Below are 22,166 nucleotides of genomic sequence, written 5' to 3'. Positions count from 1 at the left end.
TGAATGGTCTGGCTGGTTTGGCTTATTTTTATATTTTAAATGTACTGCTTTTGATAAATGACCACTCCTTGTGCTTTTATTATACAGGTTCTAACTAGTTATCATGCTCTACTGGAAAAGCGTGTCACAGAATGCAAGAAATTCAATTTACAAGTGACTGTGGAAGAGGTGCCTCGAGGTGAGCCATGCACAAACCATCCAGAGATTATTATTTCTCTTAACTAATACACAACCCACTCTGAAATGCAGCTAACGACAAACATCATTCGTACATTTTTTGACTCGCAGCAAGAGATATGATGGGATATTTTTTCTTGCTCAGCAGTTGAAATAGGGTTGTGATTCTAACTAAGTGACAGGACCCAGTCAATGCACTGGTAATATAGCTGTTTATATAAATGTAAATGTTGCCACAGTCCCAGAGGACCATTAAAATAATTGCAGGGCAGGAAATAAGTCCAAGCACACTGCTTGGAGTTAACCTCCCATTTCAATTGGGATGAGGCAGTTAAAACTCTCTTATTGGACTCACTCATCTTTTATGAAGTGCAATCACCCCAGCGTCAGTGAACATTTTTAACAGAGGTTGAGGAGCCTCGATGACAGAGAGAGGTTTGACTGTGGAAAGGATGGAAAATTATGATCTGTGAGATTCAAAGAAACATGACTTGTCTCTGCAAGTAGATAAATATGGGGTGCAATTTTCCCAAAAGGGAACAAAGTCCCTTCACGAGTGTGTTTAGCTGCATGTGTCCCAGCACTCGCAGTGCTGAGGAACTCATGGCTACTCAACAGGACTTGTGTTGGGGCCTGATCAGGGAACGCGTGTTTTACACTGGAGAGCTCTGCGCGTCGGAAATCCCTATTTTAGCGAAAGATCCGCTTGCCATTTTTGAATGCCATTCCGATCTCCAAGGTCGCCGAAACAATCCTTGACATCTCCCCAAGCATGAATGCAATATGGGAGGGTCCCCGACCCTCCCCCCACCATCCCGTCAGGTAACCCCGGCCCGATCACATACGTGCAAAAAATGCCAGCTTGGCAGTGCCAACCTGGCACAGTCACCTGGCCACCTTGGCAGTGCCAGGCTTGCACCCAGGTGGCACTGCCAGGCAAACCATGCCAGGGTACCCAGGTGGCACCAGCAGTACCAGGGTACCACCCTGCCCAGGGGCATGGAGCTGGGAGCTTCCGATCCCCTGGGAGACCCCACGAGTGATGTTCCATCTGGTCCCCGTTTGTGGGGACCAGTACCAAACGGTGCTTGCCCAAGTTCTCTGAGGCATAGGGGTTGAATTCCAAAGCCTCAGGTATGTCAGGAATCTGCACATTTGAGGAAGGCTTACTGCCTCGCTCTAATATGCAGATTTGCTAAAAGGTGATCCTGTCCATTGTCCCCCGGCTTTCACCGGCCACACTGTGCAGCGGCGAGCTGCTTCTCCGGCGCAGGGTGGCCCTAGGACCATGCCCATGAGCAACTATTTAAGCCACAAAATTAAATTATTCATTTGTAACACCTATGAGAGGCAAGCAATCTTTCAATGAAGAGTAGATTTCGTCTCAGATAATGTTTCGCTAAATAGCTATAAAGTCTTGTTATAATGGCACAGAAGGAGGACAGTTAGGCTATCGAGTCTCAGCTAACTTTCTGTAGAGTAATTTATCAGCCCCATTCCCCTTCTCTATCCAGGTTTACTTTCCTCAAGGCCCGTCCAATTTCCTTTTGAAATTATTCATTGCCTCCACTTCCACCACTCAAAGATACCAAGTTTCAGGTCATTGCACATTACTGCATTAAAATAGTTTTTCTCAAGTTATGACCAGAGCAAAAATTATTTGCTAACCAAGCAAAATCCCAGAGGACATTTGGCTTGCTGATGATGACTTTTTTTTGCATTCTACGGGCAGTACAGTGGCATAAATGCTGCCTCACAGCTCCAGGGTCCAAGATTCAATTCCAGCCTCCGGTGACTGTGTGGAGTTTGAACTTTCTCCCCATGTCTGCGTGGGTTTCCTCCGGGTGCTCCGGTTTCCTCCCACAGTCCAAAGATGTGCAGGTTAGGTGGATTGGACATGCTAAATTGCCCCTTAGTTTCCAAATTGGTTAGGGGATAGGTTGGAGGCGTGGGCTTAAGTAGGGTGCAGACTCGATGGGCCTAGTTACCTCCTTCTGCACTGTAAATTGTATGATTCTATGATTCAGAGAGAAGAAACATACTGATCCCAATAGCATGGCATCCCATTAACACTTTCGGGGGGCGAGATTCTCCGACCCCCCGCCGGGTCGGAGAATTGCCGGGGGCTGGCGTGAATCCCGCCCCCGCCGGTTGCCTAAGTCTCTGGCACCGGAGATTCAGCGGGGGCGGGAATCGCGCTGCGCCGGTTGGCGGGCCCCCCTGCGCGATTCTCTGGCCCGGATGGGCCGAAGTCCCGCCGCTAAAATGCCTGTCTCGCCTGCGTAAATTAAACCACCTACCTTACCGGTGGGACAAGGCGGCGTGGGCGGGCTCCGGGGTCCTGGGGGGGGCGCGGGGCGATCTGGCCCCGGGGGGTGCCCCCACGGTGGCTTGGCCCGCGATCGGGGCCCACCGATTCGCGGGCGGGCCTGTGCCGTGGGGGCACTCTTTCCCTTCCGCCTCCGCCACGGTCTCCACCATGGCAGAGGCAGAAGAGACTCCCTCCACTGCGCATGCGCGGGAAACTGTCAGCGGCCGCTGACGCTCCCGCGCATGCGCCACCCGGAGATGTCATTTCCGCGCCAGCTGGCGAGGCACCAAAGGCCTTTTCCGCCAGCTGGCGGGGCGGAAATTCGTCCGGCGCCGACCTAGCCCCTCAAGGTTGGGGCTCGGCTCCCAAAGATGCGGAGCATTCCGCACCTTTGGGGCGGCACGATGCCCGTCTGATTGGCACCGTTTTGGGCGCCAGTCGGCGGACATCACGCCGTTTCCGGAGAATTTCGCCCAGGATTTTAAAATAAATTTACAAGATTTATCAACAAGAATACTAAGAATACTAGATTATAGTTACATAGTAAAAATAGTCTTACAAAACATCTCTCACCAAATACCACTTGTTCAGAATGCACAAATAAACATTTTCTAGCAACACTTCCTTATCGATTTTTCACTCTAAATATCCAGTAATATTACCCAAGGTGAGATTACTTTTTGCAACAAAAATTCTTCTGGCTTGACTAAATGGCTGATTCCTTCTTCCAGATTAGAGCTATTTATACATTTTATCCCCACACAACCAACACCACTCAGCTGAATATCTTTCCTTAATTTCTCCTTTCATCTATGTTCCATTGTCCTCAACACCTCTTTGAACTTAACATTTGCAAAATATAAAAGTGTTTCATGTTTTTCCTATTGCTTCCCCTTTCATGCTAAACAACTTTGCCTTCTTTAGCTTGAAACCTGTTATCACCTACCTGATTACTACTGGCTGGGGACTATGCCTATCCCACAATCCTTAGTGAAAAGAGCTCCCCCAGTGAGGGGGGGGGGGGGGGGGGAGGGGGGCAGAGAAATCATCAGCAGAGTCACCTTCTTAAATAGAGATGGCCAGTGTGGAACCAGTTGGAGAGGAGAGAGCAGTGGTGGATGTTATAACCTGCCTACTGACGATTGGCTGGGGACTAATGATTATCCCACAATCCTATGGGAGTATGAACTTCCCCAATGAGGGGGGCGGAGAAACTCCTGCTATAAATAAGCTGGCCAGTCCAGGAACCAGGAGGAAGGAGAAGGTAGCAAGGGAAGTTACTGCTACTACTATGTATATATTGTTATAGTAAATAAACTTTATTATTTTGTATCCTTAAAACTCGTGCTGGATTCTTCGGGGCCTTTACAAAACTGGCGACGAAGGTAAAAGTGAATAGCTGTCTACACTGCTGAAGCCACCTCCCTGGATTTTTGTTGGATACAGGTTGGAAGTTGTTTTTTATTATACCATGCCTCTGTACGGACGTTTGGATGTTTTTGATGCTGCGCTGGAAAGCTGGAACCAGTACACGCAACGGATGCGTTACTATTTCCGGGCAAACAATATCACTGAAAACGAGCGCCAGGTGGTCATATTGCTCACCGCCTGCGGGCCGCATACGTTTGGGGTGATTAGGAGCCTTACGTACCCAGCTGCGCCGGACACCAAAACGTTTGACGAACTTGTGAATATAGTGGGGCAACACTTTAACCCAACCCCGTCCACGATAGTCCAGCGTTACCGGTTTAATACCGCTGAGAGGACCCCTGGAGAATCCCTTGCCGATTTTTTTTATCCAGGCTACGCGGGATTGCGGAATACTGTGACTATGGTGAGACCTTGTCAGAAATGTTACGCGACCGTTTGGTTTGCGGTATTAACAATGCGGCCACCCAGAGAAAGTTGTTAGCGGAGCCAACATTGACTTTTCAACAGGCAATACAAATAGTCTTGTCCCGAGAGAGCGCAGAGCGAGGAGTACAGGAGCTACAGGGAATGGAAGTGCATGCCTTGGGGCGAAACCCTTTCCGCCCAAAAACGTCCCCCCGCACTCCTGCGGTACCTTGGGCGAGGCAACGACCAGACCGACGCCAGTGGCCATCGGACATTCCTCCCCGAAGGGAGCCTTCTCCAGAGCCAATGGATGAGGAGCCATGTCCGTGTCAGACTTGTAGGCGCCGACCCCGTCGCGGACGGCAGTCCTGGGGACGCCAGAGGCGCCGTCGTTCCGACCGAAACTGGGACCAGCCCAGGGGCCGTAACTGGGACCAGCCCAGAGGCCGTACCTTCCATGTGGATGAACCTGCGGCGACCACTCCTGAGGACGTGGAGACGGAGGACGACTGCCTGCAGCTGCATTGTGTGGCAGCTCCCCGTGTGGCCCCCATTAAGGTGACAGTACGGGTCAATGGCCACCCGCTGGAGATGGAGTTGGATACTGGCGCAGCGGTCTCCGTGATCGCCCAGAGGACATTCGACCGCATCAAGCAGGGTATACAGACCCTTACACTAACTGACTCACAGGCCAGGTTGGCCACCTACATGGGGGAACCACTGGACATTGCAGGAACTACAATGACCCCTGTTGTCTATGGACGCCAGGAGAGGCGTTTCCCACTTATCGTAGTGCGTGGCCATGGGCCCAGCCTGTTGGGTCGGGACTGGTTGCGCCATTTGCGGTTGCAATGGCAGCACATCCTCCAAACAGTTTCTGGAGGGTTGACTGAGGTGCTTGGACGATACCCAGAGGTATTCCAGCCTGGTCTGGGGAAAATAAAAGGGGCCGTAGCCCGTATCCAAGTTGAACCAGGAGCCACACCGCGCTATTTCCGGGCGCGCCCAGTGCCTTACGCTTTGCTCGAGAAGGTAGAAGGGGAGCTCACTCGTTTGGAGAGTTTGGGTATTATCAGGCCTGTCCGTTTTGCTGACTGGGCAGCACCAATTGTGCCAGTAATGAAGCCAGATGCCACAGTTCGCTTGTGTGGCGACTATAAACTTACAGTGAATACAGTTTCCCGACTCGACCGATACCCAATGCCTCGCATAGAGGATCTCTACGCGAAACTTGCAGGCGGACTCTCATTCACAAAATTAGATATGAGTCACGCCTACCTGCAGTTGGAGCTGGACCCTGCCTCCCGACCATATGTAACAATTAACACACACCGGGGCCTGTATGAATATACACGGTTGCCCTTTGGAGTATCCTCTGCCTGCGCAATTTTTCAACGTGTTATGGAGGGCATTTTGAGAGGTTTACCACGTGTGGCTGTCTACCTAGATGACGTGTTGATTACAGGGACGTCGGAGCAAGAGCATTTGGAAAATCTGGAGGCTGTCCTTAAACGCCTTTCGGAGGCTGGAGTCCGTTTACGTCTCACAAAGTGCGTATTTCAGGCAAAAGAAGTAGTCTACCTAGGTTATCGGGTGGACCGCGAGGGTCTGCACCCCGTCGCAGAGAAGGTGCGTGCAATTCAACATGCCCCCACCCCGACTGACACTTCGCATCTTCGTTCTTTTCTCGGTCTCGTAAACTATTACGGGAAGTTCCTCCCCAATCTGGCAACTACGCTGGCCCCCTTACACCTGCTGCTAAAGAAAAATCACACCTGGGTTTGGGGTCAGCCGCAAGAAACCGCTTTCCGGCGGGTAAAGCAACAATTGTCGTCGTCTGGGTTACTAACCCACTATGATCTGGGAAAGCCTTTGCTCGTCACATGTGATGCATCCCCATATGGTATTGGGGCTGTCCTGTCCCACAAGATGGAGAACGGGGCCGAGCGACCGATAGCTTTCGCCTCCTGCACATTGACTGCAGCGGAGAAGAAGTACGCGCAGATCGAGAAGGAGGGCCTGGCAGTGGTTTTCGCGGTAAAACGCTTCCACCAGTATGTGTACGGCCGCCATTTCACTATCGTGACTGACCATAAGCCCCTGCTGGGACTCTTCAGAGAGGATAAGCCGATACCACCCATTGCTTCTGCACGGATCCAGCGCTGGGCTTTGTTGCTTGCTGCATATGAGTATTCTCTGGAGCACAAACCAGGTACGCAGATAGCAAATGCCGACGCACTGAGCCGATTGCCTTTATCGACCGGCCCCATGTCGACCCCCACGACCAGTGAGGTGGTCGCAACCCTAAATTTTATGGACACCTTGCCTGTCACGGCATCACAGATCCGTGAGTGGACCCAGACGGAGCCGGTCGCAACCCTAAATTTTATGGACACCTTGCCTGTCACGGCATCACAGATCCGTGAGTGGACCCAGACGGAGCCGGTCCTGTCAAAGGTTCGGCACATAGTCCTGTATGGTGGGCAGCATAGACAGCTCCCAGGCGAGTTACGGGCATTTTCCTCCAAGCTGTCAGAGTTCAGCGTGGAAGACGGCATCCTCTTGTGGGGGATGCGTGTGGTTGTCCCGGAAAAAGGCCAGGAGCTGATATTATCAGACTTGCACAATGGGCATCCGGGCGTGACCAAGATGAAAATGTTGGCCCGGAGTTATGTCTGGTGGCCAGGCCTCGACACCGACATTGAGAAGGTGGCCCAAAACTGCTCCATTTGCCAGGAGCATCAGAAGCTTCCGCCGGCCGCGCCCCTACATCACTGGGAATGGCCAGGGTGGCCTTGGGCACGCTTGCATGCAGATTTCGCAGGCCCTTTTCAGGGATCCATGTTCCTCCTACTAATTGACGCCCAGTCCAAATGGCTGGAGGTGCATAAGATGCAGGGGACAACGTCCTGCGCAACAATTGAAAAAATGCGTTTATCATTTAGCACGCATGGCCTCCCCGAGGTGCTGGTCACGGATAATGGCACTCCATTCACGAGTGAGGAGTTTGCTAGGTTTACAAAGATGAACGGCATCCGCCATATCCGCACTGCCCCTTACCACCCGGCTTCAAATGGGTTGGCAGAGCGTGCAGTGCAAACATTCAAAAGAGGCCTAAAGAAGCAGTCTTCCGGATCAATGGACACGAGACTGGCTCGGTTTTTGTTTACGTACAGGACCACCCCCCATACAGTGACTGGGGTAGCTCCCGCAGAACTCCTAATGGGCCGGAGACTTCGCACCCGCCTTAGTATGGTCTTCCCGGACATTGGCGCAAAAGTACGCCGCACACAAGAACGGCAGGGACCGGGATTGTCTCAGCATCGTCCGATTCGGCAGTTTGCGCCCGGTGACCCAGTATTCGTGCGGAATTTTGCTGGTGGTGCCCAATGGGTTCCTGGGGTAATCTTTCGCCAAACGGGCCCTATATCGTACCAAGTGCAAGCCCAGGGTCGTCTCCAGCGAAAACATGTAGACCACGTCCGGTCCAGAAGATCATCCCCGCAAAAGATTCCCCGCCCCCGGAGCTCAGTTCAACAGCGGCAAAGACCAGAAACAAGGGAAGGTAGTCCTCCAAATCTTCCACTGGTGCCTCACTCAAAGCCTGCGCAGGTCATGACGGGACCGAATGGGGACAGAGACGCTGACATGACGGAGGCAGCAGACTCTGACTCCGAGATGGAGACACAGGATGAATCAGAGGGGGAATCCTCGGGTCCACAGGCCGTGGATGTACAACCGCGCCGTTCATCACGGAAGCGCCGGTCTCCGTCTCGTTATACGCCGCCTGATCCAGCGCCGCGTGTAAATGGCGTCCGGCCTGCGGCCAAACTAGTTCGACGCCTTCCTTCGCCAGGGCCTACGGTGGATTCCTTGGACTTTGGGGGGGAGGGATGTTATAACCTGCCTACTGACGATTGGCTGGGGACTAATGATTATCCCACAATCCTATGGGAGTATGAACTTCCCCAATGAGGGGGGCGGAGAAACTCCTGCTATAAATAAGCTGGCCAGTCCAGGAACCAGGAGGAAGGAGAAGGTAGCAAGGGAAGTTACTGCTACTACTATGTATATATTGTTATAGTAAATAAACTTTATTATTTTGTATCCTTCAAACTCGTGCTGGATTCTTCGGGGCCTTTACAAAAGTGGAGTACTGCAGCTGTTGTATATATGTAATTGTAAATAAAGATATTTCTCTCGATTCTACAAACTGGTGCTGGATTCTTTGTGGCCCTCACAAAAAAAACTTTGTAAGAAGTAAAAACCTTTAACTCTGTTTTGAAATTTAATAGCTGAAAAGCGAATTCCCATCTATCTCCGAATGCAAATTTCTAAAGTCAACCTATTAACGTATAAACCCACTTTACTATTGATTTGCACGTGCGTGGGTATAGGGCACAATTCTCGGGTCATGTTGTGCTCAAGCAAGAGCGCAATGCGGGTGGAGAATCCCGGGAGAGACCTCCTCCGGCCTCTCCGACAGCCTCCACGCCTTGCGGGATTCACCCAAGTACTGCGAGGCCTCGGAATCAGAACTCTCTCTAAAAGGGGCAGGCCCAAATGGTGCTCGTGAAAGTAGATCTTAACCTATTTAAGACTACTTACCCAGGATACACTGGCCTCCCTCGATTCTCCAGCCTCCTCAGGGAGGCTAGAGCTGGGCATCAAACACTGCTGGTCCACAAGAACATGAAACAGAGGGAACGGCATCTGGGGCCTCTCACAGACCATTGGATGCCCCTGAATGTTCAGGGTCAGTGCAGGGTGGCCCCCTGGCCCTCCCCCTGAAACGTGGACACCTTGGCACTACCCAAATGGCAGCTTCACACTGCCACCCTGGCTATGCCAAGGTGCCCAGGTGGCACTGTCAAGCTGGCTGGAGCACTTCCAGGGTGCCTGTATGAGGGTGCCCAGGTGCCAGGGTGGCGCTGACAAGGGTCAGGGGCTGAGCGGGCCCATGCCCATGAAAGGAGGGTGGAGGGACGGTTTGAAACGTGGGGGTGTGCAGGTCAGGGAGGCAGGAGCCTCCGGGAGGTTGGTGGCATGACTGGCGGGGTTCTTGGAAGGGATGGCGTTCTTAAGAACACTTGGTGGGGCCTGAAGAGTCGGTGGGTGCCTAGGGACCCCATTGCGGGGTGTACTCACGTGGGGGATGTGAGGTAATGCCCATGTGTGTGGGGGATGACATTTCCCATCACTTAGAGATCGGGAAACCCTTTCAAAATAGTGGCCCAATCTCGTGAGTTCAGCTGCCCAGTGCTGAAAATAATTCTGAATGTGGGCTAGACCAGTAATAAACTCCCCAGGGCCCAAAAAAGTGAGTAAGTGTCACTGGATAGCTGTAGGGAACTCACTGGCCGAGCGGGCAGGAAACTCTGTGAAAAACCCGCCTCAAATGAACTTAGAAACTTTTCCAGAGAATCTCGCCCATAGTATTTACTGAATTGAGTAGTATTGTTTAACGGGTAAGCTTTTTTTGGGTGTGATGTTAAAGAGTTTAATATTGTGTTAATAATAAGGTTTTGTTAAAAAATACCAAATCCCTATTCCTGACTGCAATCATTCCTGGAACAAAGTGTTCTTTCCGCACAGTCTTGTCATGATATTCAAGTGAACATCACAGCACATACACACATACATAATGATAGACAGAGCAACGGACCAATTAGCAGACATAACACGACAGCCAACCACAGACAAGAGCATACACAGTACAAAACAAGAAACACGACACTTCCTGGGCAGTCCATCAGGAGACGGCACAGGGCAAGGACCTCAAACCCAGACACTCTCACAGTCACCACGTGCTGAGTACCAAGTTTGTTATATAAATAGTTTAAAGGAATAAAACTGCGTTGTACCAATCGCAACCGTGTTGGTTTGTCTGTATCTCAGAGCACCCAACACTTCAAGTCTCACAACACAAACTAAAATACTGGGGTTTCAGCCCAGTATTCTAGCCACTGTTGGGGTCTGGTCTGGGATTCTAATACTCCTGACTGACACCTTGTAGATGTTGGAAAGACTTTTAAATCTGTCTGCTGTCTTAAGAATATCTATTTCCACGAAGCAATTTAAGGAAGAGCCGGGGCGTTCTCCTGGTTTCCTGATGAACATTTATTCCTGAATCAACACCCGAGAACTGCTGATCTGCACATTCATGTCATTGATATTTCGGGGACCTTATTGGACCCACACTGGCTGTTAAGATTCCAACATTACAACAGAGATATACTTCAAAAGTGCACCATTGATTATAACGATGGACTTAGGTCATGAAAGGAGCAATAAAATTTAATTTTCCTTTATCATCCACATTTGAATGTAAAATTGTGAATTAAAATGTTCACAATGGCAATAATTAGCCTTATTTTGAATTCTACAGCTTTACGACCCCAAGATGCTCAGAATTCTCTGATGATAAACATCTGCACACGGTAAGAAGTTTATATTTCAATCGTTTGGAGTTACATTTATATCTGATATTATTGAGGAAATCGATTTGGAGAATCCCTCTCGGAAGTTCCCACGTAAGGATTTCCGTGGCAATTGTTCATTTTCTCTGGACTATTACACTGAGCTGAGAACCATTGGACAGAAGCGATTTAATTTGGAAACTTAGGATGGTTCTGCCTGTTTAACTCTGATATTTATTCTGAAAGAGTTAGAGAACAAGAAATCACTTCTAACTCCAGAGTAACTATTTAAATAACCCAGACACAGCCTTACCTGGGAACCCCCCCCCGCGCACATGACCCACCCCCAACCCAAACTGTCCCCGTCCCCCCACTCCCTTTCTAGCCCTCCCACCCCCTCGGATCCGGCACCTCCCCCCTCCACCACCCCACCTCCCCTGTTGTCTGAACCACTTAACCTGTTAATTATCCCTTGAAACATCTTCTTTAGGGAAGATAGTTCCCTAAAAAGGGGTTGGTTTTTCCCTCTCTGCGTCCCCATTGCTCTACAATGATGCAGTCACTGCTCCTGTCTCACCTAGCCTCGGTGAGGAGGTTTGGACGAGACAGTTTGGAATATCAACATGGATTAGACCGTCAAGGGTGGCAATCCATCGGACATTGTCACTAGAATTATAGAATCCCTGCAGTGAAGAAGGAGGCCATTCGGCCCATCAAGTTGGCGCCGACCCTAGGAAATACTGCCCTACTGTTATGGGCCAGGGTTTAGAGAACCACAAAGTGTATCATGGAGTTCACCTGACCGACAACTTTTAATAGATTGTGGTCATGGGGAGCAGATGGGCCTACTCTGCAGGTGTGATGCAACAGAGATCTACAGTACTTTTAAATTAAAACAATGTTTATTTATGAAACCAGTTAACACTTTATAAACTCACAGTAAACATCTTAACAACTAGCAACACCAATAAATCCCCCAAAGGAAACAGTGCTCCATAAGTAACTCTTAATCTTTCCCTGCAACATCCATAAGACAAAAAATACCTTTTTACAGAAAGTCATCAGGTTTAACTTCTCTGCTGAGAGCAATTACCACTTTGAAATCACCAAATGGACATTATTTAGCTTGGAGAGATTCATACGCATCTTGCTGTGACTGAAGCCTCTCCAAATCTAAAACAAAACTAAACACACACTGTAGCAGACAGCCCAAAGCAAAAGTAAAAGCAGACAGACAGCCCAGCTCCACCCACACTCTGACATCACTGATAAACACCCATTTCTTAAAGGTACATCCACTACAGCTATTTTATAAACCCCCATTTCTTAAAGGTGCTCTCACATGACACTTTCCCCCCCAAGAAAAAAAAACCATCAACTTCAAGATGGTTTCATTTCTCACCTTTTTAACTTTCTTTTAAGAAATATTGACAGTGAATGTACGTTTATTTTTTTAACAAAACAAAACACGCAAACATTTAGAATGACATAGTCCATTTTAATTCTTCTTCATCCAACTGAACTCCTTGATTGACAGTCTCTTTGAACAAGAAGGTCTCTGCACGATCCGTCCATTTCGCTACGCCTCGCCATTTCTCTTTAAAGTCAGATACTTTAGTCCAATCTGATCACAGAGTCCCTTGTAATCTTTCAGGCCGTCAAATGCCTGTTGAAAATCTGCTGTCCACTGACGTTTCTTCAGCAAGTCCACCAGTGGAGCAACCACACTGCTAAAGTTTGGCACAAACTTCCGATAGAATCCAATCATGCCAAGACATCGCACTATTTCCCTTCGTCTTGAGGGTATCGGAAACTCCTCAATAACTTTTGTTTTCACATCCCATGGGACCATTCAACCTTGTCCAATTGCATGGCCAAGGAAAGTGACTTGGGCTTTTCCAAATTCATTTTTGTTACTTTTACCACCAAACGCGCCGCCTGAAGTCGATCAAATAACTCCATCAGATGTTTTAAATGTTCTTTCCACGTCTGGCTGAAAATTACCAGATTGTCGATGTGTACCGCACAATTGGGTAATCCTGAAATGACTTTGTTAGTTAACCGTTGAAATGTGGCTGGGGTATTTTTCATGACAAATGGCATAACTTTGAATTGGTATATACCATCTGGAGTCACAAAAGCTGAAATCTCCTTCACCCATTCCGATAAAGGTACCTGCCAGTAACCTTTAAGTAAATCCAGTTTGGAAATAAAAGTGGATTGTCCCACTTTCTCAATGCAATTCTCCAAACGTGGGATAGGATAAGAGTCCGTTCTTGTAACTGCATTAACCTTTCGATAGTCCACACACAACCATTGGGTACCATCTGGTTTAGGTACCATCACTATCGATGAGCTCCATTGGCTGCAACCCACTTCAATTATGCCATTTTTAAACTTACTTTCAATCTCTTTGTTAGCCTGTGCCAATTTTAAAGGGTTAAGTCTATATGGATGTTGTTTGATTGGAACAGCATTTCCCACATCTACATCATGTATAGCCAATTTAGTACTTCCCAATTTATCTCCACAAACTTGCCCATGTGATATCAATAACTCTTTCAGGTCAGTCCATTTTCCTTCTGGAAGGGAACTCAACAATTTATCCTAATTTTTAAGAACATCCTCGTTTTCCAATTTACTTTGAGGTATGTCAAATTCACAGTCGTCTGGATTTGGTTCGTCAATTTGAGTTAGAATCATTAAAACCTCCTCCTTTTTTTCTCCTTCCCTTTCAAAGTCCCTTTTAAGCATATTCACATGACACACTCGGTGAGTTTTCCTTCTATCTGGCGTTCTTACCACATAATTCACCTCACTTAATGTCCTTTCAATCTGATAAGGTCCACAAAACCTTGACATCACTGATAAACACACATTTCTTGAAGGTACATCCACTACAACTATTTTATAAACCCCCATTACTTAAAGGTACTCTCATATGACACTACCTAGGCTCATACCTTCCAGTAACTCCACCTAAGCTTTTGGAAACTAAGGGGTAATTTTGCATGACCAATCCACCTGACCTGCACATCTGTGGGCGGAAATCACAGCACCCGGAGGAAACGCACGCAGACATGGGGAGAAAATGCAAACACCACACAGACAGTCGCCCTAGGCTGGAACTGAACCTGGGTCTCTGGAGCTGTGAGGCTGTTTGCCAAGTTGATGGGAGAGGGGGAAGAGCCCTCCCTCTATGAACTGGACATTGCACATTGGTCGCTCTGACCAGTTGCCCTTGGTTGGAATTGAACACGGGTCCTGGCCCTGTGAGGTAGCAGTGATAACCATTGTGCCACTGTAGTTACAGATGTAACTAGTACACACATGTGAAACCTGGAATTATTATTGGTTCAGTCCTTTCATATTGTCAACTGATTTATTTCTGATAAAATCAACATTTAGTAATCAATTCAGAATATCCAATAGGGAGCGAACTCTCTCCCCCAGCGCCATCACCTTGGCACATGGACTTCTTTGTCACTAAGATTAAGGTTATCCATGAAGATGGCTCGACTAATTTCCTTCCTTCTTGCTCATCAAGACAATTCACTCACTGCCCAAACGCTGACCTTTCTCTAGTTTCTCTTATCATGGTGTCTCCAAGTTCACCTTGTCTGTTCAATCCACCTTCTGCACCCCCTTTAGCCATTCTTATGATCCTCAGACTATCCAGTTTGCATTCGCGGTTCCCATGCCAGCCAACATTGTAAATGGTTCCCTCTTCTCAGGTACTTCTCAGGACAGGCATGTCCCCGCAAAAATGAAGGATAGAAATGGCAGGATTCGTGAACCACGGATGACAAGGGAAATTGTTAGCTTAGTCAAAAAGAAAAAGGAAGCAGGCAATAGGTGAGGCATCGAAAAACTGGTGAAGACCTTGAGGAGTACAGTGAAAGTAGGAAAGGAATTAAAACGTAAACGTGGAATTAGGAGGGCTAAAAGGGGCCATGAAATGTCTTTTGCAAACAGGTCAAGGAGAATACCAAGGAATGTTATACATTATTAGGAGCAAGAAGGTAGCAAGAGGAAGAGTAGGCCCATTCCCGCTGCCTGGGGAAAGCAGGCAGCATAATCAAAGACCCCTCCCACCCGGCTTACTCACTCTTCCAACTTCTTCCATCGGGCAGGAGATACAGAAGTCTGAGAACACGCACGGACAGACTCAAAACAGCTTCTTCCCCACTGTCACCAGACTCCAAAATGACCCTCTTATGGACTGACCTCATTAACACTACACCCTGTATGCTTCATCCGATGCCGGTGCTTATGTAGTTACATTGTATACCTAGTGTTGCCCTATTATGTATTTTCTTTTATTCCCTTTTCTTCCCATGTACTTAATGATCTGTTGAGCTGCTCGCAGAAAAATACTTTTCACCGTACCTCGGTACACGTGACAATAAACAAATCCAATCCAATCCAACTCCAGGACAATGGAGGGACATTATGCATGAGACCACAGGAAGTGGGCGAAACCCTTAATGAGTACTTTGTATCGGTGTTCACCAGGGAGAAAGACATGACGGATGTTGAGGTCAGGGATAGGTTTGTGAACGCTCTTGAGAACGTCAATATATCAAAGGAAGAAGTGTTGAATATCCTAAATTGCATTAAGGTAGACAAGTCCCCGGTGCCGGATTGGATCTATCCCAGGTTACTGCAGGAGGCAAGGGGAGAAACAGCTGGGGCCTTAACAGGGGCGGGATTCTCCACCAACAGGATTCTCCGTTTAGCTAGCACCCGGGGGTTTCCCGATGGCGTGGGGCTGCCCCACAATGGGAAACCCAATTGACCAGCCGGCATAACGGAGAATCCCTCCGGCGGGTCGGGGCAGAAAAGTGGTGCGGCGGGGCGGAGAATCCAGCAGCAGATATCTTCACATCCTCGTTGACCACAGGCGAGGTCCCAGTGGACTGGAGAATAGCCAATGTTGTTCCCATGTTTAATAAAGGAAGCAGGAACAATCCAGCAAATTATAGGCCAGTGACCCTGACATCAGTGGTGGGGAAGCGTTTGGAAAAGATACTGAGGGACAGGATATATATATGCACATTTGGAGGAAAATGGACTAGTTAGTGACAAGCAGCATGGTTTTGTGTGGGAAAGGTCATGTCTCACCAACTTGATTGAGTTTTTTGAAGAGGTGACAACCACATGGCAGACGAGGACAAAAACTAAAATCACATGGGATTCGGGGTGGGCTGGCTAGATGGATACAGAACTGGCTTGTTCTAGAAGACAGAGTAGCGGTGGAAAGGTGTTTTTCAGAATGGAGATCTGTAGCTAGTGGTGTTCTGCAGGGATCAGTGCTGGGACCTCCGTTGTATGTAGTATATATAAATGAAATGATCTGGAGGAAAATGTGAGTGGTCTGATTAGTAAATTTGCGGATGACACGAAGATTGGCGGCGTTGCTGATAGTGCCGAGGATTGGCAGATGATACAACAGGATATAGAGAGATTGAACACTTACGCACAGATAGACTTTAATCCGGACAAATGCAAGGTGATGCATTTTGGAGGATTAAATCTAGGTATGAATTATACTGTAAATGGCAGAACCCTTAGGAACATTAAAACAGAGGGATCTGGATGTCGAGGTCCACAGTTCCCTAAAAGTGGCAATACAGGTGGCCAAGGTGATTAAGAAGGCATATGGCATGATTGCCTTTATCAGTCGGGGCATTGAGTACAGGAGTTGAGAAATGATATCACAGCTAGTTAGGCCGCATTTGGAGTATTGCGTTGATGCACGATCAATGACCACTAAAGCGAGGTTGTAGTCCAACTGAAGGCTTTAATGAGCTAGATGTTTCCGCCAGCAGCTCAGGTACAGAATGAGAGCTGCTGGGGCGGCACGGTTTCTTATACCCCGCCTATCAGGGCGGAGCTATCATACACTCTAACCAATAGAAAGCATACAGTTTCCACCAATGGTGCTTTAGCCTATCAGGTACCGTAATACCTATAATACCACATTCACCCCCTGTTAAAAAAGAGTCCGGCGGGGGCGGTGGCCAAAAACTACAAAACATAACAACATGGTATAATTAGTTATGGAGGTACCGTAATACCTCCGTACAGTGTTTAGTAATTATTTACAAGTCTGGTAGCTATGTACATTTGATGGTTTATATTTACAGATTACAGTTAAAATGAAGCAATCAGTCAATCGGGGGCCCTGGTCGTCCTCTGTGATCGTCGGAGCTTCGGTGGTGACTCCGGTGGAGGATCGGGCGTCTGTGACTCCGGGAGCGTGGCTTCAATCTCCATAGCAGCTTCGTCCCCCTGAGACGGCGCTGGTGGGGAAAACCGCTGACCTGGGAAGGGAGCGCCTGCGGGAGGCGTCGGTGGGTGGGGGGGTCTAGACGGGGGCGGCGGAAGGACCAATCCTCCTGTAAGGTGCTGCGGAGGAGGGGAGGGTGGGACTGGTGACTGGAATGTACCTGGGGCTCCGGCGGGCGCCAGGTCCCGTCGGGAGATCGTATCTTGTCGGCCGTCGGGGTACGCCATGTAGGCGTACTGGGGATTAGCATGGAGCAGATGGACCCTCTCGACCAACGGGTCCGAATTGTGCACCCGCACGTGTTTTCGGAGCAGGATGGGTCCAGTTGCTGCCAGCCAGGTCGGGAGCGAGGTCCCAGAGGAGAACTTCCTGGGGAAGACAAGGGGACGTTCGTGAGGTGTCTGGTTGGTGGTCGTACAAAGCAGTGACCGGATGGAGTGGAGGGCTTCCGGGAGGACTGCTTGCCAGCGGGAGACTGGGAGGTTCCTGGACCTTGGGGCCAGTAGGACGGTCTTCCAGACCGTTCCGTTCTCCCTCTCTCTACCTGTCCGTTACGCCGGGGGTTGTAACTGGTCGTCCTGCTCGAGCCGATGCCCTTGCTGAGCAGGAATTGAAGCAATTCGTCGCTTATAAAGGAGAACCCCCTATCACTGTGTGTAAGCGGGGAACCCGAACAGTGCAAAGATGCTATGGAGGGCCTTGATGACGGTGGTTGCGGTCATGTCGGGGCAGGGGATGGCGAATGGGAACTGGGAGTACTCGTCAATCACATTCAGGAAGTACGTGTTGCGGTCGGTGGAGGGGAGGGGGCCTTTGAAGTCCATGCTGAGCCGTTCAAAGGGACGGGAAGCCTTTATCAGGTGCGCTTTCTCTGGCCGGTCGAAGTGCGGTTTGCCCTCCGTGCAGATTTGGCAGTCCCCGGTGGCTGCCCTGACCTCCTCGATGGAGTAGGGCAGGTTGCGAGTCTTGGCAAAATGGAAAAAGCGAGTGACCCCCCGGGTGGCAGAGGTCCTCGTGGAGGGCTCGGAGGCAGTCCACTTGTGCGGTGGCACATGTGCTGCGAGACAGGGCGTCAGGAAGCTCGTTTAGCTTCCTGGGACGATACAAGATCTCTTAGTTGTAGTGGAGAGTTTGATCCTCCACCGCAAGATCTTGTCGTTTTTTATCTTGCCCCGCTGTGCATTATCAAACATGAAAGCCACCGACCGTTGGTCAGTGAGGAGAGTGAATCTCCTGCCGGCCAGGTAACGCCTCCAATGTCGCACAGCTTCTACTATGGCCTGGGCCTCCTTTTCGACTGAGGAGTGGCGGATTTCGGAAGCATGGAGGGCACTGGAGAAGAAGGCCACTGGTCTGCCCACTTGGTTGAGGGTGGCCACCAGAGCTACGTCGGATCCATCGCTCTCGACCTGTAAGGGGAGGGACTAGTCGATGGTGCGCAGCGTGGTCTTTGCAATGGCTGCATTGATGCGGCTGAAGGCCTGGAGGACCTCTATAGACAGGGGAAAAACTGTGGATTGGATCAGGGGACGGGCCTTGTCCGCGTAGTTGGGGACCCACTGAGCGTAGTAGCTAAAAAACCATAGGCAGCGTTTCATGGCCTTGGAGCAATGAGGGAGGGGGAACTCCATAAGGGGGCGTATGCGTTCAGGGTTAGGGCCTATAACTCCATTTCGCACTACGTAGCCGAGGATGGCTAGATGGTCGGTGCTAAACATGCATTTATATTTGTTGTATGTAAGGTTAAGGATTTTTGCGGTCTGGAGGAATTTTCGGAAGCTGGTGTCATGGTCCTACTGGTCGTGGCCGCAGATGGTGACATTATCGAGATACGGGAATGTTGCCCATATCCCGTACCGGTCAACCATTTGGCCCATCTCGCGCTGGAAGACCGAGACCCCGTTGGTGACACCGAAGGGAACAGTTAAGAAGTGATAAAGCCGCCCGTCTGCCTCGAAGGCAGTGTATTTGCGGTCACTAGTATGGATGGGGAGTTGGTGGTAGGCGGACTTGAGATCCACCATGGAGAAGACCTTATCATGCGCGATCCTGTTTACCAGATCGGATAGGCGGGGGAGAGGGTACGCGTCCAGCTGCGTAAACCTGTTGATGGTCTGACTGTAGTCGATGACCATCCTATGCTTCTCCCCGGTCTTTACCACAACTACTTGAGCTCTCCAGGGGCTGTTACTGGCTTCAATGACCCCTTCCCTCAGTAGCCTTTGAACCTCTGACCTAATAAAGATCCAGCCCGTGGAGAAGTTTGTGGTTGCGGTCCGCATTCGCCGCTGGAGACCGCGGCCACCGCCCGGGCCTGGCATACCCCCACGAAATGACCCTTTTTGCCGCATCTCTTGCAGGTGGATGCGCGGGCCGGGCAGTGCTGGCGGGGGTGCTTGGCCTGCCCGCAAAAGTAGCAGCAGGGCCCCTCGAGGTTGCCAGGCCGCCTTGCAGTGCAGGCCTGTGGGGGAATGGGGGAAGTCTCGGCGTCGGCCGCTGAGGGGTTCCGCGGTGCCCAGGGGGCTGCTGCGCGGTCGTGAACGTAAGCGCGGGCATTCCTGGAGGCCACGTCCAGGGAGCCTTCAAGGGCCTGTGCCTCCTTGAGACCCAGGGTGTCCTTTTCTAACAAGCGCTGGCGGATTTGTGACGATAGCATACCTGCCACAAAAGCGTCCCGGACTAAGAGTTCAGTGTGTTCGCTCGTCGAAACTTGAGGGCAGCCGCAGCTTCTGCCCAACACCAGGAGTTGTAGAATTCCTCCAGTGATTCCCCAGGGCTTTGTCGCCTTGTTGCAAGCAGGTGCTGGGTGTAGACCTGGTTTACCGGGCGAATATAGTGTCCTTTTAGCAGCTCTATTGCTGCATCGAAGTCTTCCGCTTCCTCGGGGCTCACCCTTGAGTGCAGGACATGCAGTTTCTGCTCTCCCATGGGTGCGTTTTCGGCCGTCTCAAGATACCCTTTAAAGCACGGCAGCCCGTGCTTGAAGATTGCCGCTGAGTTTGCCGCGTGGGGGCTGAGCTGCAGGCACTCTGGCTTGATTCGGAGCTCCATCCTTTCTTCTTAAAAAAACTAGCTTATTAAATTGATGCACGATCAATGGCCACTAAAGCGAGGTTGTAGTCCAACTGAAGGCTTTAACATGCTAGATGTTTCCCCTAGCAGCTCAGGTACAGAATGAGGGCTGCTGGGGCGGCACGGGTTCTTATACCCCGCCTATTAGGGCAGAGCTATCATACACTCTAACCAATAGAAAGCATACAGTTTCCACCAATGGTGCTTCAGCCTATCAGGTACCGTAATACCTATAATACCACATGCGTGCAATTCTGGTCACCACATTACCAGAAAGATGTGGAAGCTTTGGAGAGAGTGCAAAGAAGATTCACCAGGATGTTGCCTGGCCTCGAGAGTGTTGGCTATGAGGAGAGATTGAATGAACAAGGATTGTTTTCACTGGAAAGACAGAGGTTGAGGGGAGATGTGATAGAGGTCTGCAAAATTATGACAAGGCATAGACAGGATGGATAGTCAGCGGCTTTTTCCAAGGGTAGGAGTGCCAATTACAAGGGGGACAGGTTCAAAGTGAGAGGAGGAAGGTTTAAGGAAGGGTAAGGTTTTTCACAAAGAGAGAGGTGGGTGCCTGGAACACATGCCAGGGGATGTGGTGGAAGCTGGCACATTAGCAACATTTAAGAAGCATCTGGATGGATACATGAAATAGGGATATGGACCGAGTGTGGGCAGAAGGTTTTTTTTTCGTTAGGGGAGCATGATCGGCACAGGCTTGGAGGGCCGAGGGGCCTGTTTCTCTGCTGTACCTTTATTTCTTCTTTGTACTATCGCCCTCATTTAAAACTATCGTTCTCACAAACTTCAAATCAACCAACCGCAACATACCCTTACAAACCCCATCCTCACTTCCAAATTCTCTTTCCAGTCATATTGCAGTCACCTATGAGATATGGGTCTACTTTGGCTGAAACCTTGGCCGGGATTCTCCGACCCCCCGCTGGGTCGGAGAATCCCAGCGGGAGGTGTGAATCCCGCCCTGACGCCGGCTGCCCTATTCTCCGACACCGTTTTTCAGACGGCGGGGGGATTCCCCCCCCCCCCCCCCCCCCCCCCCCCCGCGATTCTCCGGGCCCTGATGGGCCGAGCGGCCATCCAGTTTTGGCCAGTCCCGCCGGTGTGAATTACTCACCTCACGCACTGCAGGACCTGGCAAGTGAGTATATGGTGGCGGTCCTCGGGGGGTGGGGGTGCGGGGGCGCTAGGGGATCCGACCCCGGGGGGGATCCGACCCCGGGGGGCCCCTACGGTGGCCTGGCCCGCGATCGGGGCCCACCGATCTGTGGGCGGGCTTGCTCTGTGGGGGGACTTCCTTCCTCTGCACCGGGCCCCTGTAGGTCTCCGCCATATTGCCTGGGGGCCAGCGCGGAGAAGAGAACCTCCGCACATGCACGGAAATACGCCGGCCGGTCCGTGCATCCGCGAGATCACGCCGGTCGTTCGCCACATGCGCGAACATCTGCACCAGCTTGAGCGACGCCAACTTCTCCGCCGTCCACCTAGCCCCCGAAAGTTCAGAGAATTCCTTACTTTCGGGGGCTGTTGACGCCGGAGTGGTTAGCGCCAGTTTTCTCTCCGGCGTGGGGATTTAGTCCCCGGAAGGGAGAATACCGGCCCTTAAGTTTGAAATTCTGCACTCAGCATTCCAATTATCCCAGAACACTGGAAAGATTTTAACCAAAGTCACAGCTGGGATCCTTACTGCCAATCCTCCGTTGCGTTTCTTGAACTTCTGCAGTCTGTATGGTGTAGACCCACTGTGCTATTAGCTAACTTGTTCCAGGATTTTGACCCATTGACAGTTAAGAAATGGCATTATATTCTAGATTGGGATAGCACGTAACTTGGGACCTCGTAGTTCCTGCTGCCCTTTTTCTAAGCTGGAAGAGGTCCAGTTTGTCAGCTGCTGTTGAAAGCTGGTACGTGGTGCTGCCATTGTGTGCCGTTGGTGGAATGAGTGAATGTTTAAGATGGTGGGTGGGGTCCAATCAAGCAGGCTGTTATTTTTTCAGATGTTGATGAGCTCCTTGAGTCTTTTTGGAGCTGTGGTCATCCAGGCAAG

The 22,166-nt window shown here is 50.2% G+C and overlaps 1 protein-coding gene across 1 annotated transcript in view; it reads left to right on the top strand.

Moving 5' to 3' along the window:
• The window catches only part of LOC140403226 (complement C3-like), a 466,462-nt gene that overhangs the window by 367,917 nt on the left and 76,379 nt on the right, over positions 1-22,166 (top strand). Inside the window, exons 32-33 of the mRNA XM_072490983.1 lie at positions 88-178; positions 10,713-10,764. Of these exons, the coding sequence (XP_072347084.1) occupies positions 88-178; positions 10,713-10,764 (143 nt within the window). The remainder of the gene's footprint in view (positions 1-87; positions 179-10,712; positions 10,765-22,166) is intronic.

Source organism: Scyliorhinus torazame, chromosome 27 (assembly GCF_047496885.1).
Source record: "Scyliorhinus torazame isolate Kashiwa2021f chromosome 27, sScyTor2.1, whole genome shotgun sequence".
Lineage (NCBI taxonomy): Eukaryota > Metazoa > Chordata > Chondrichthyes > Carcharhiniformes > Scyliorhinidae > Scyliorhinus > Scyliorhinus torazame.
The sequence above is the reverse complement of the archived record's forward strand: the minus strand, read 5'-3'. Positions and strand labels throughout refer to the sequence as shown.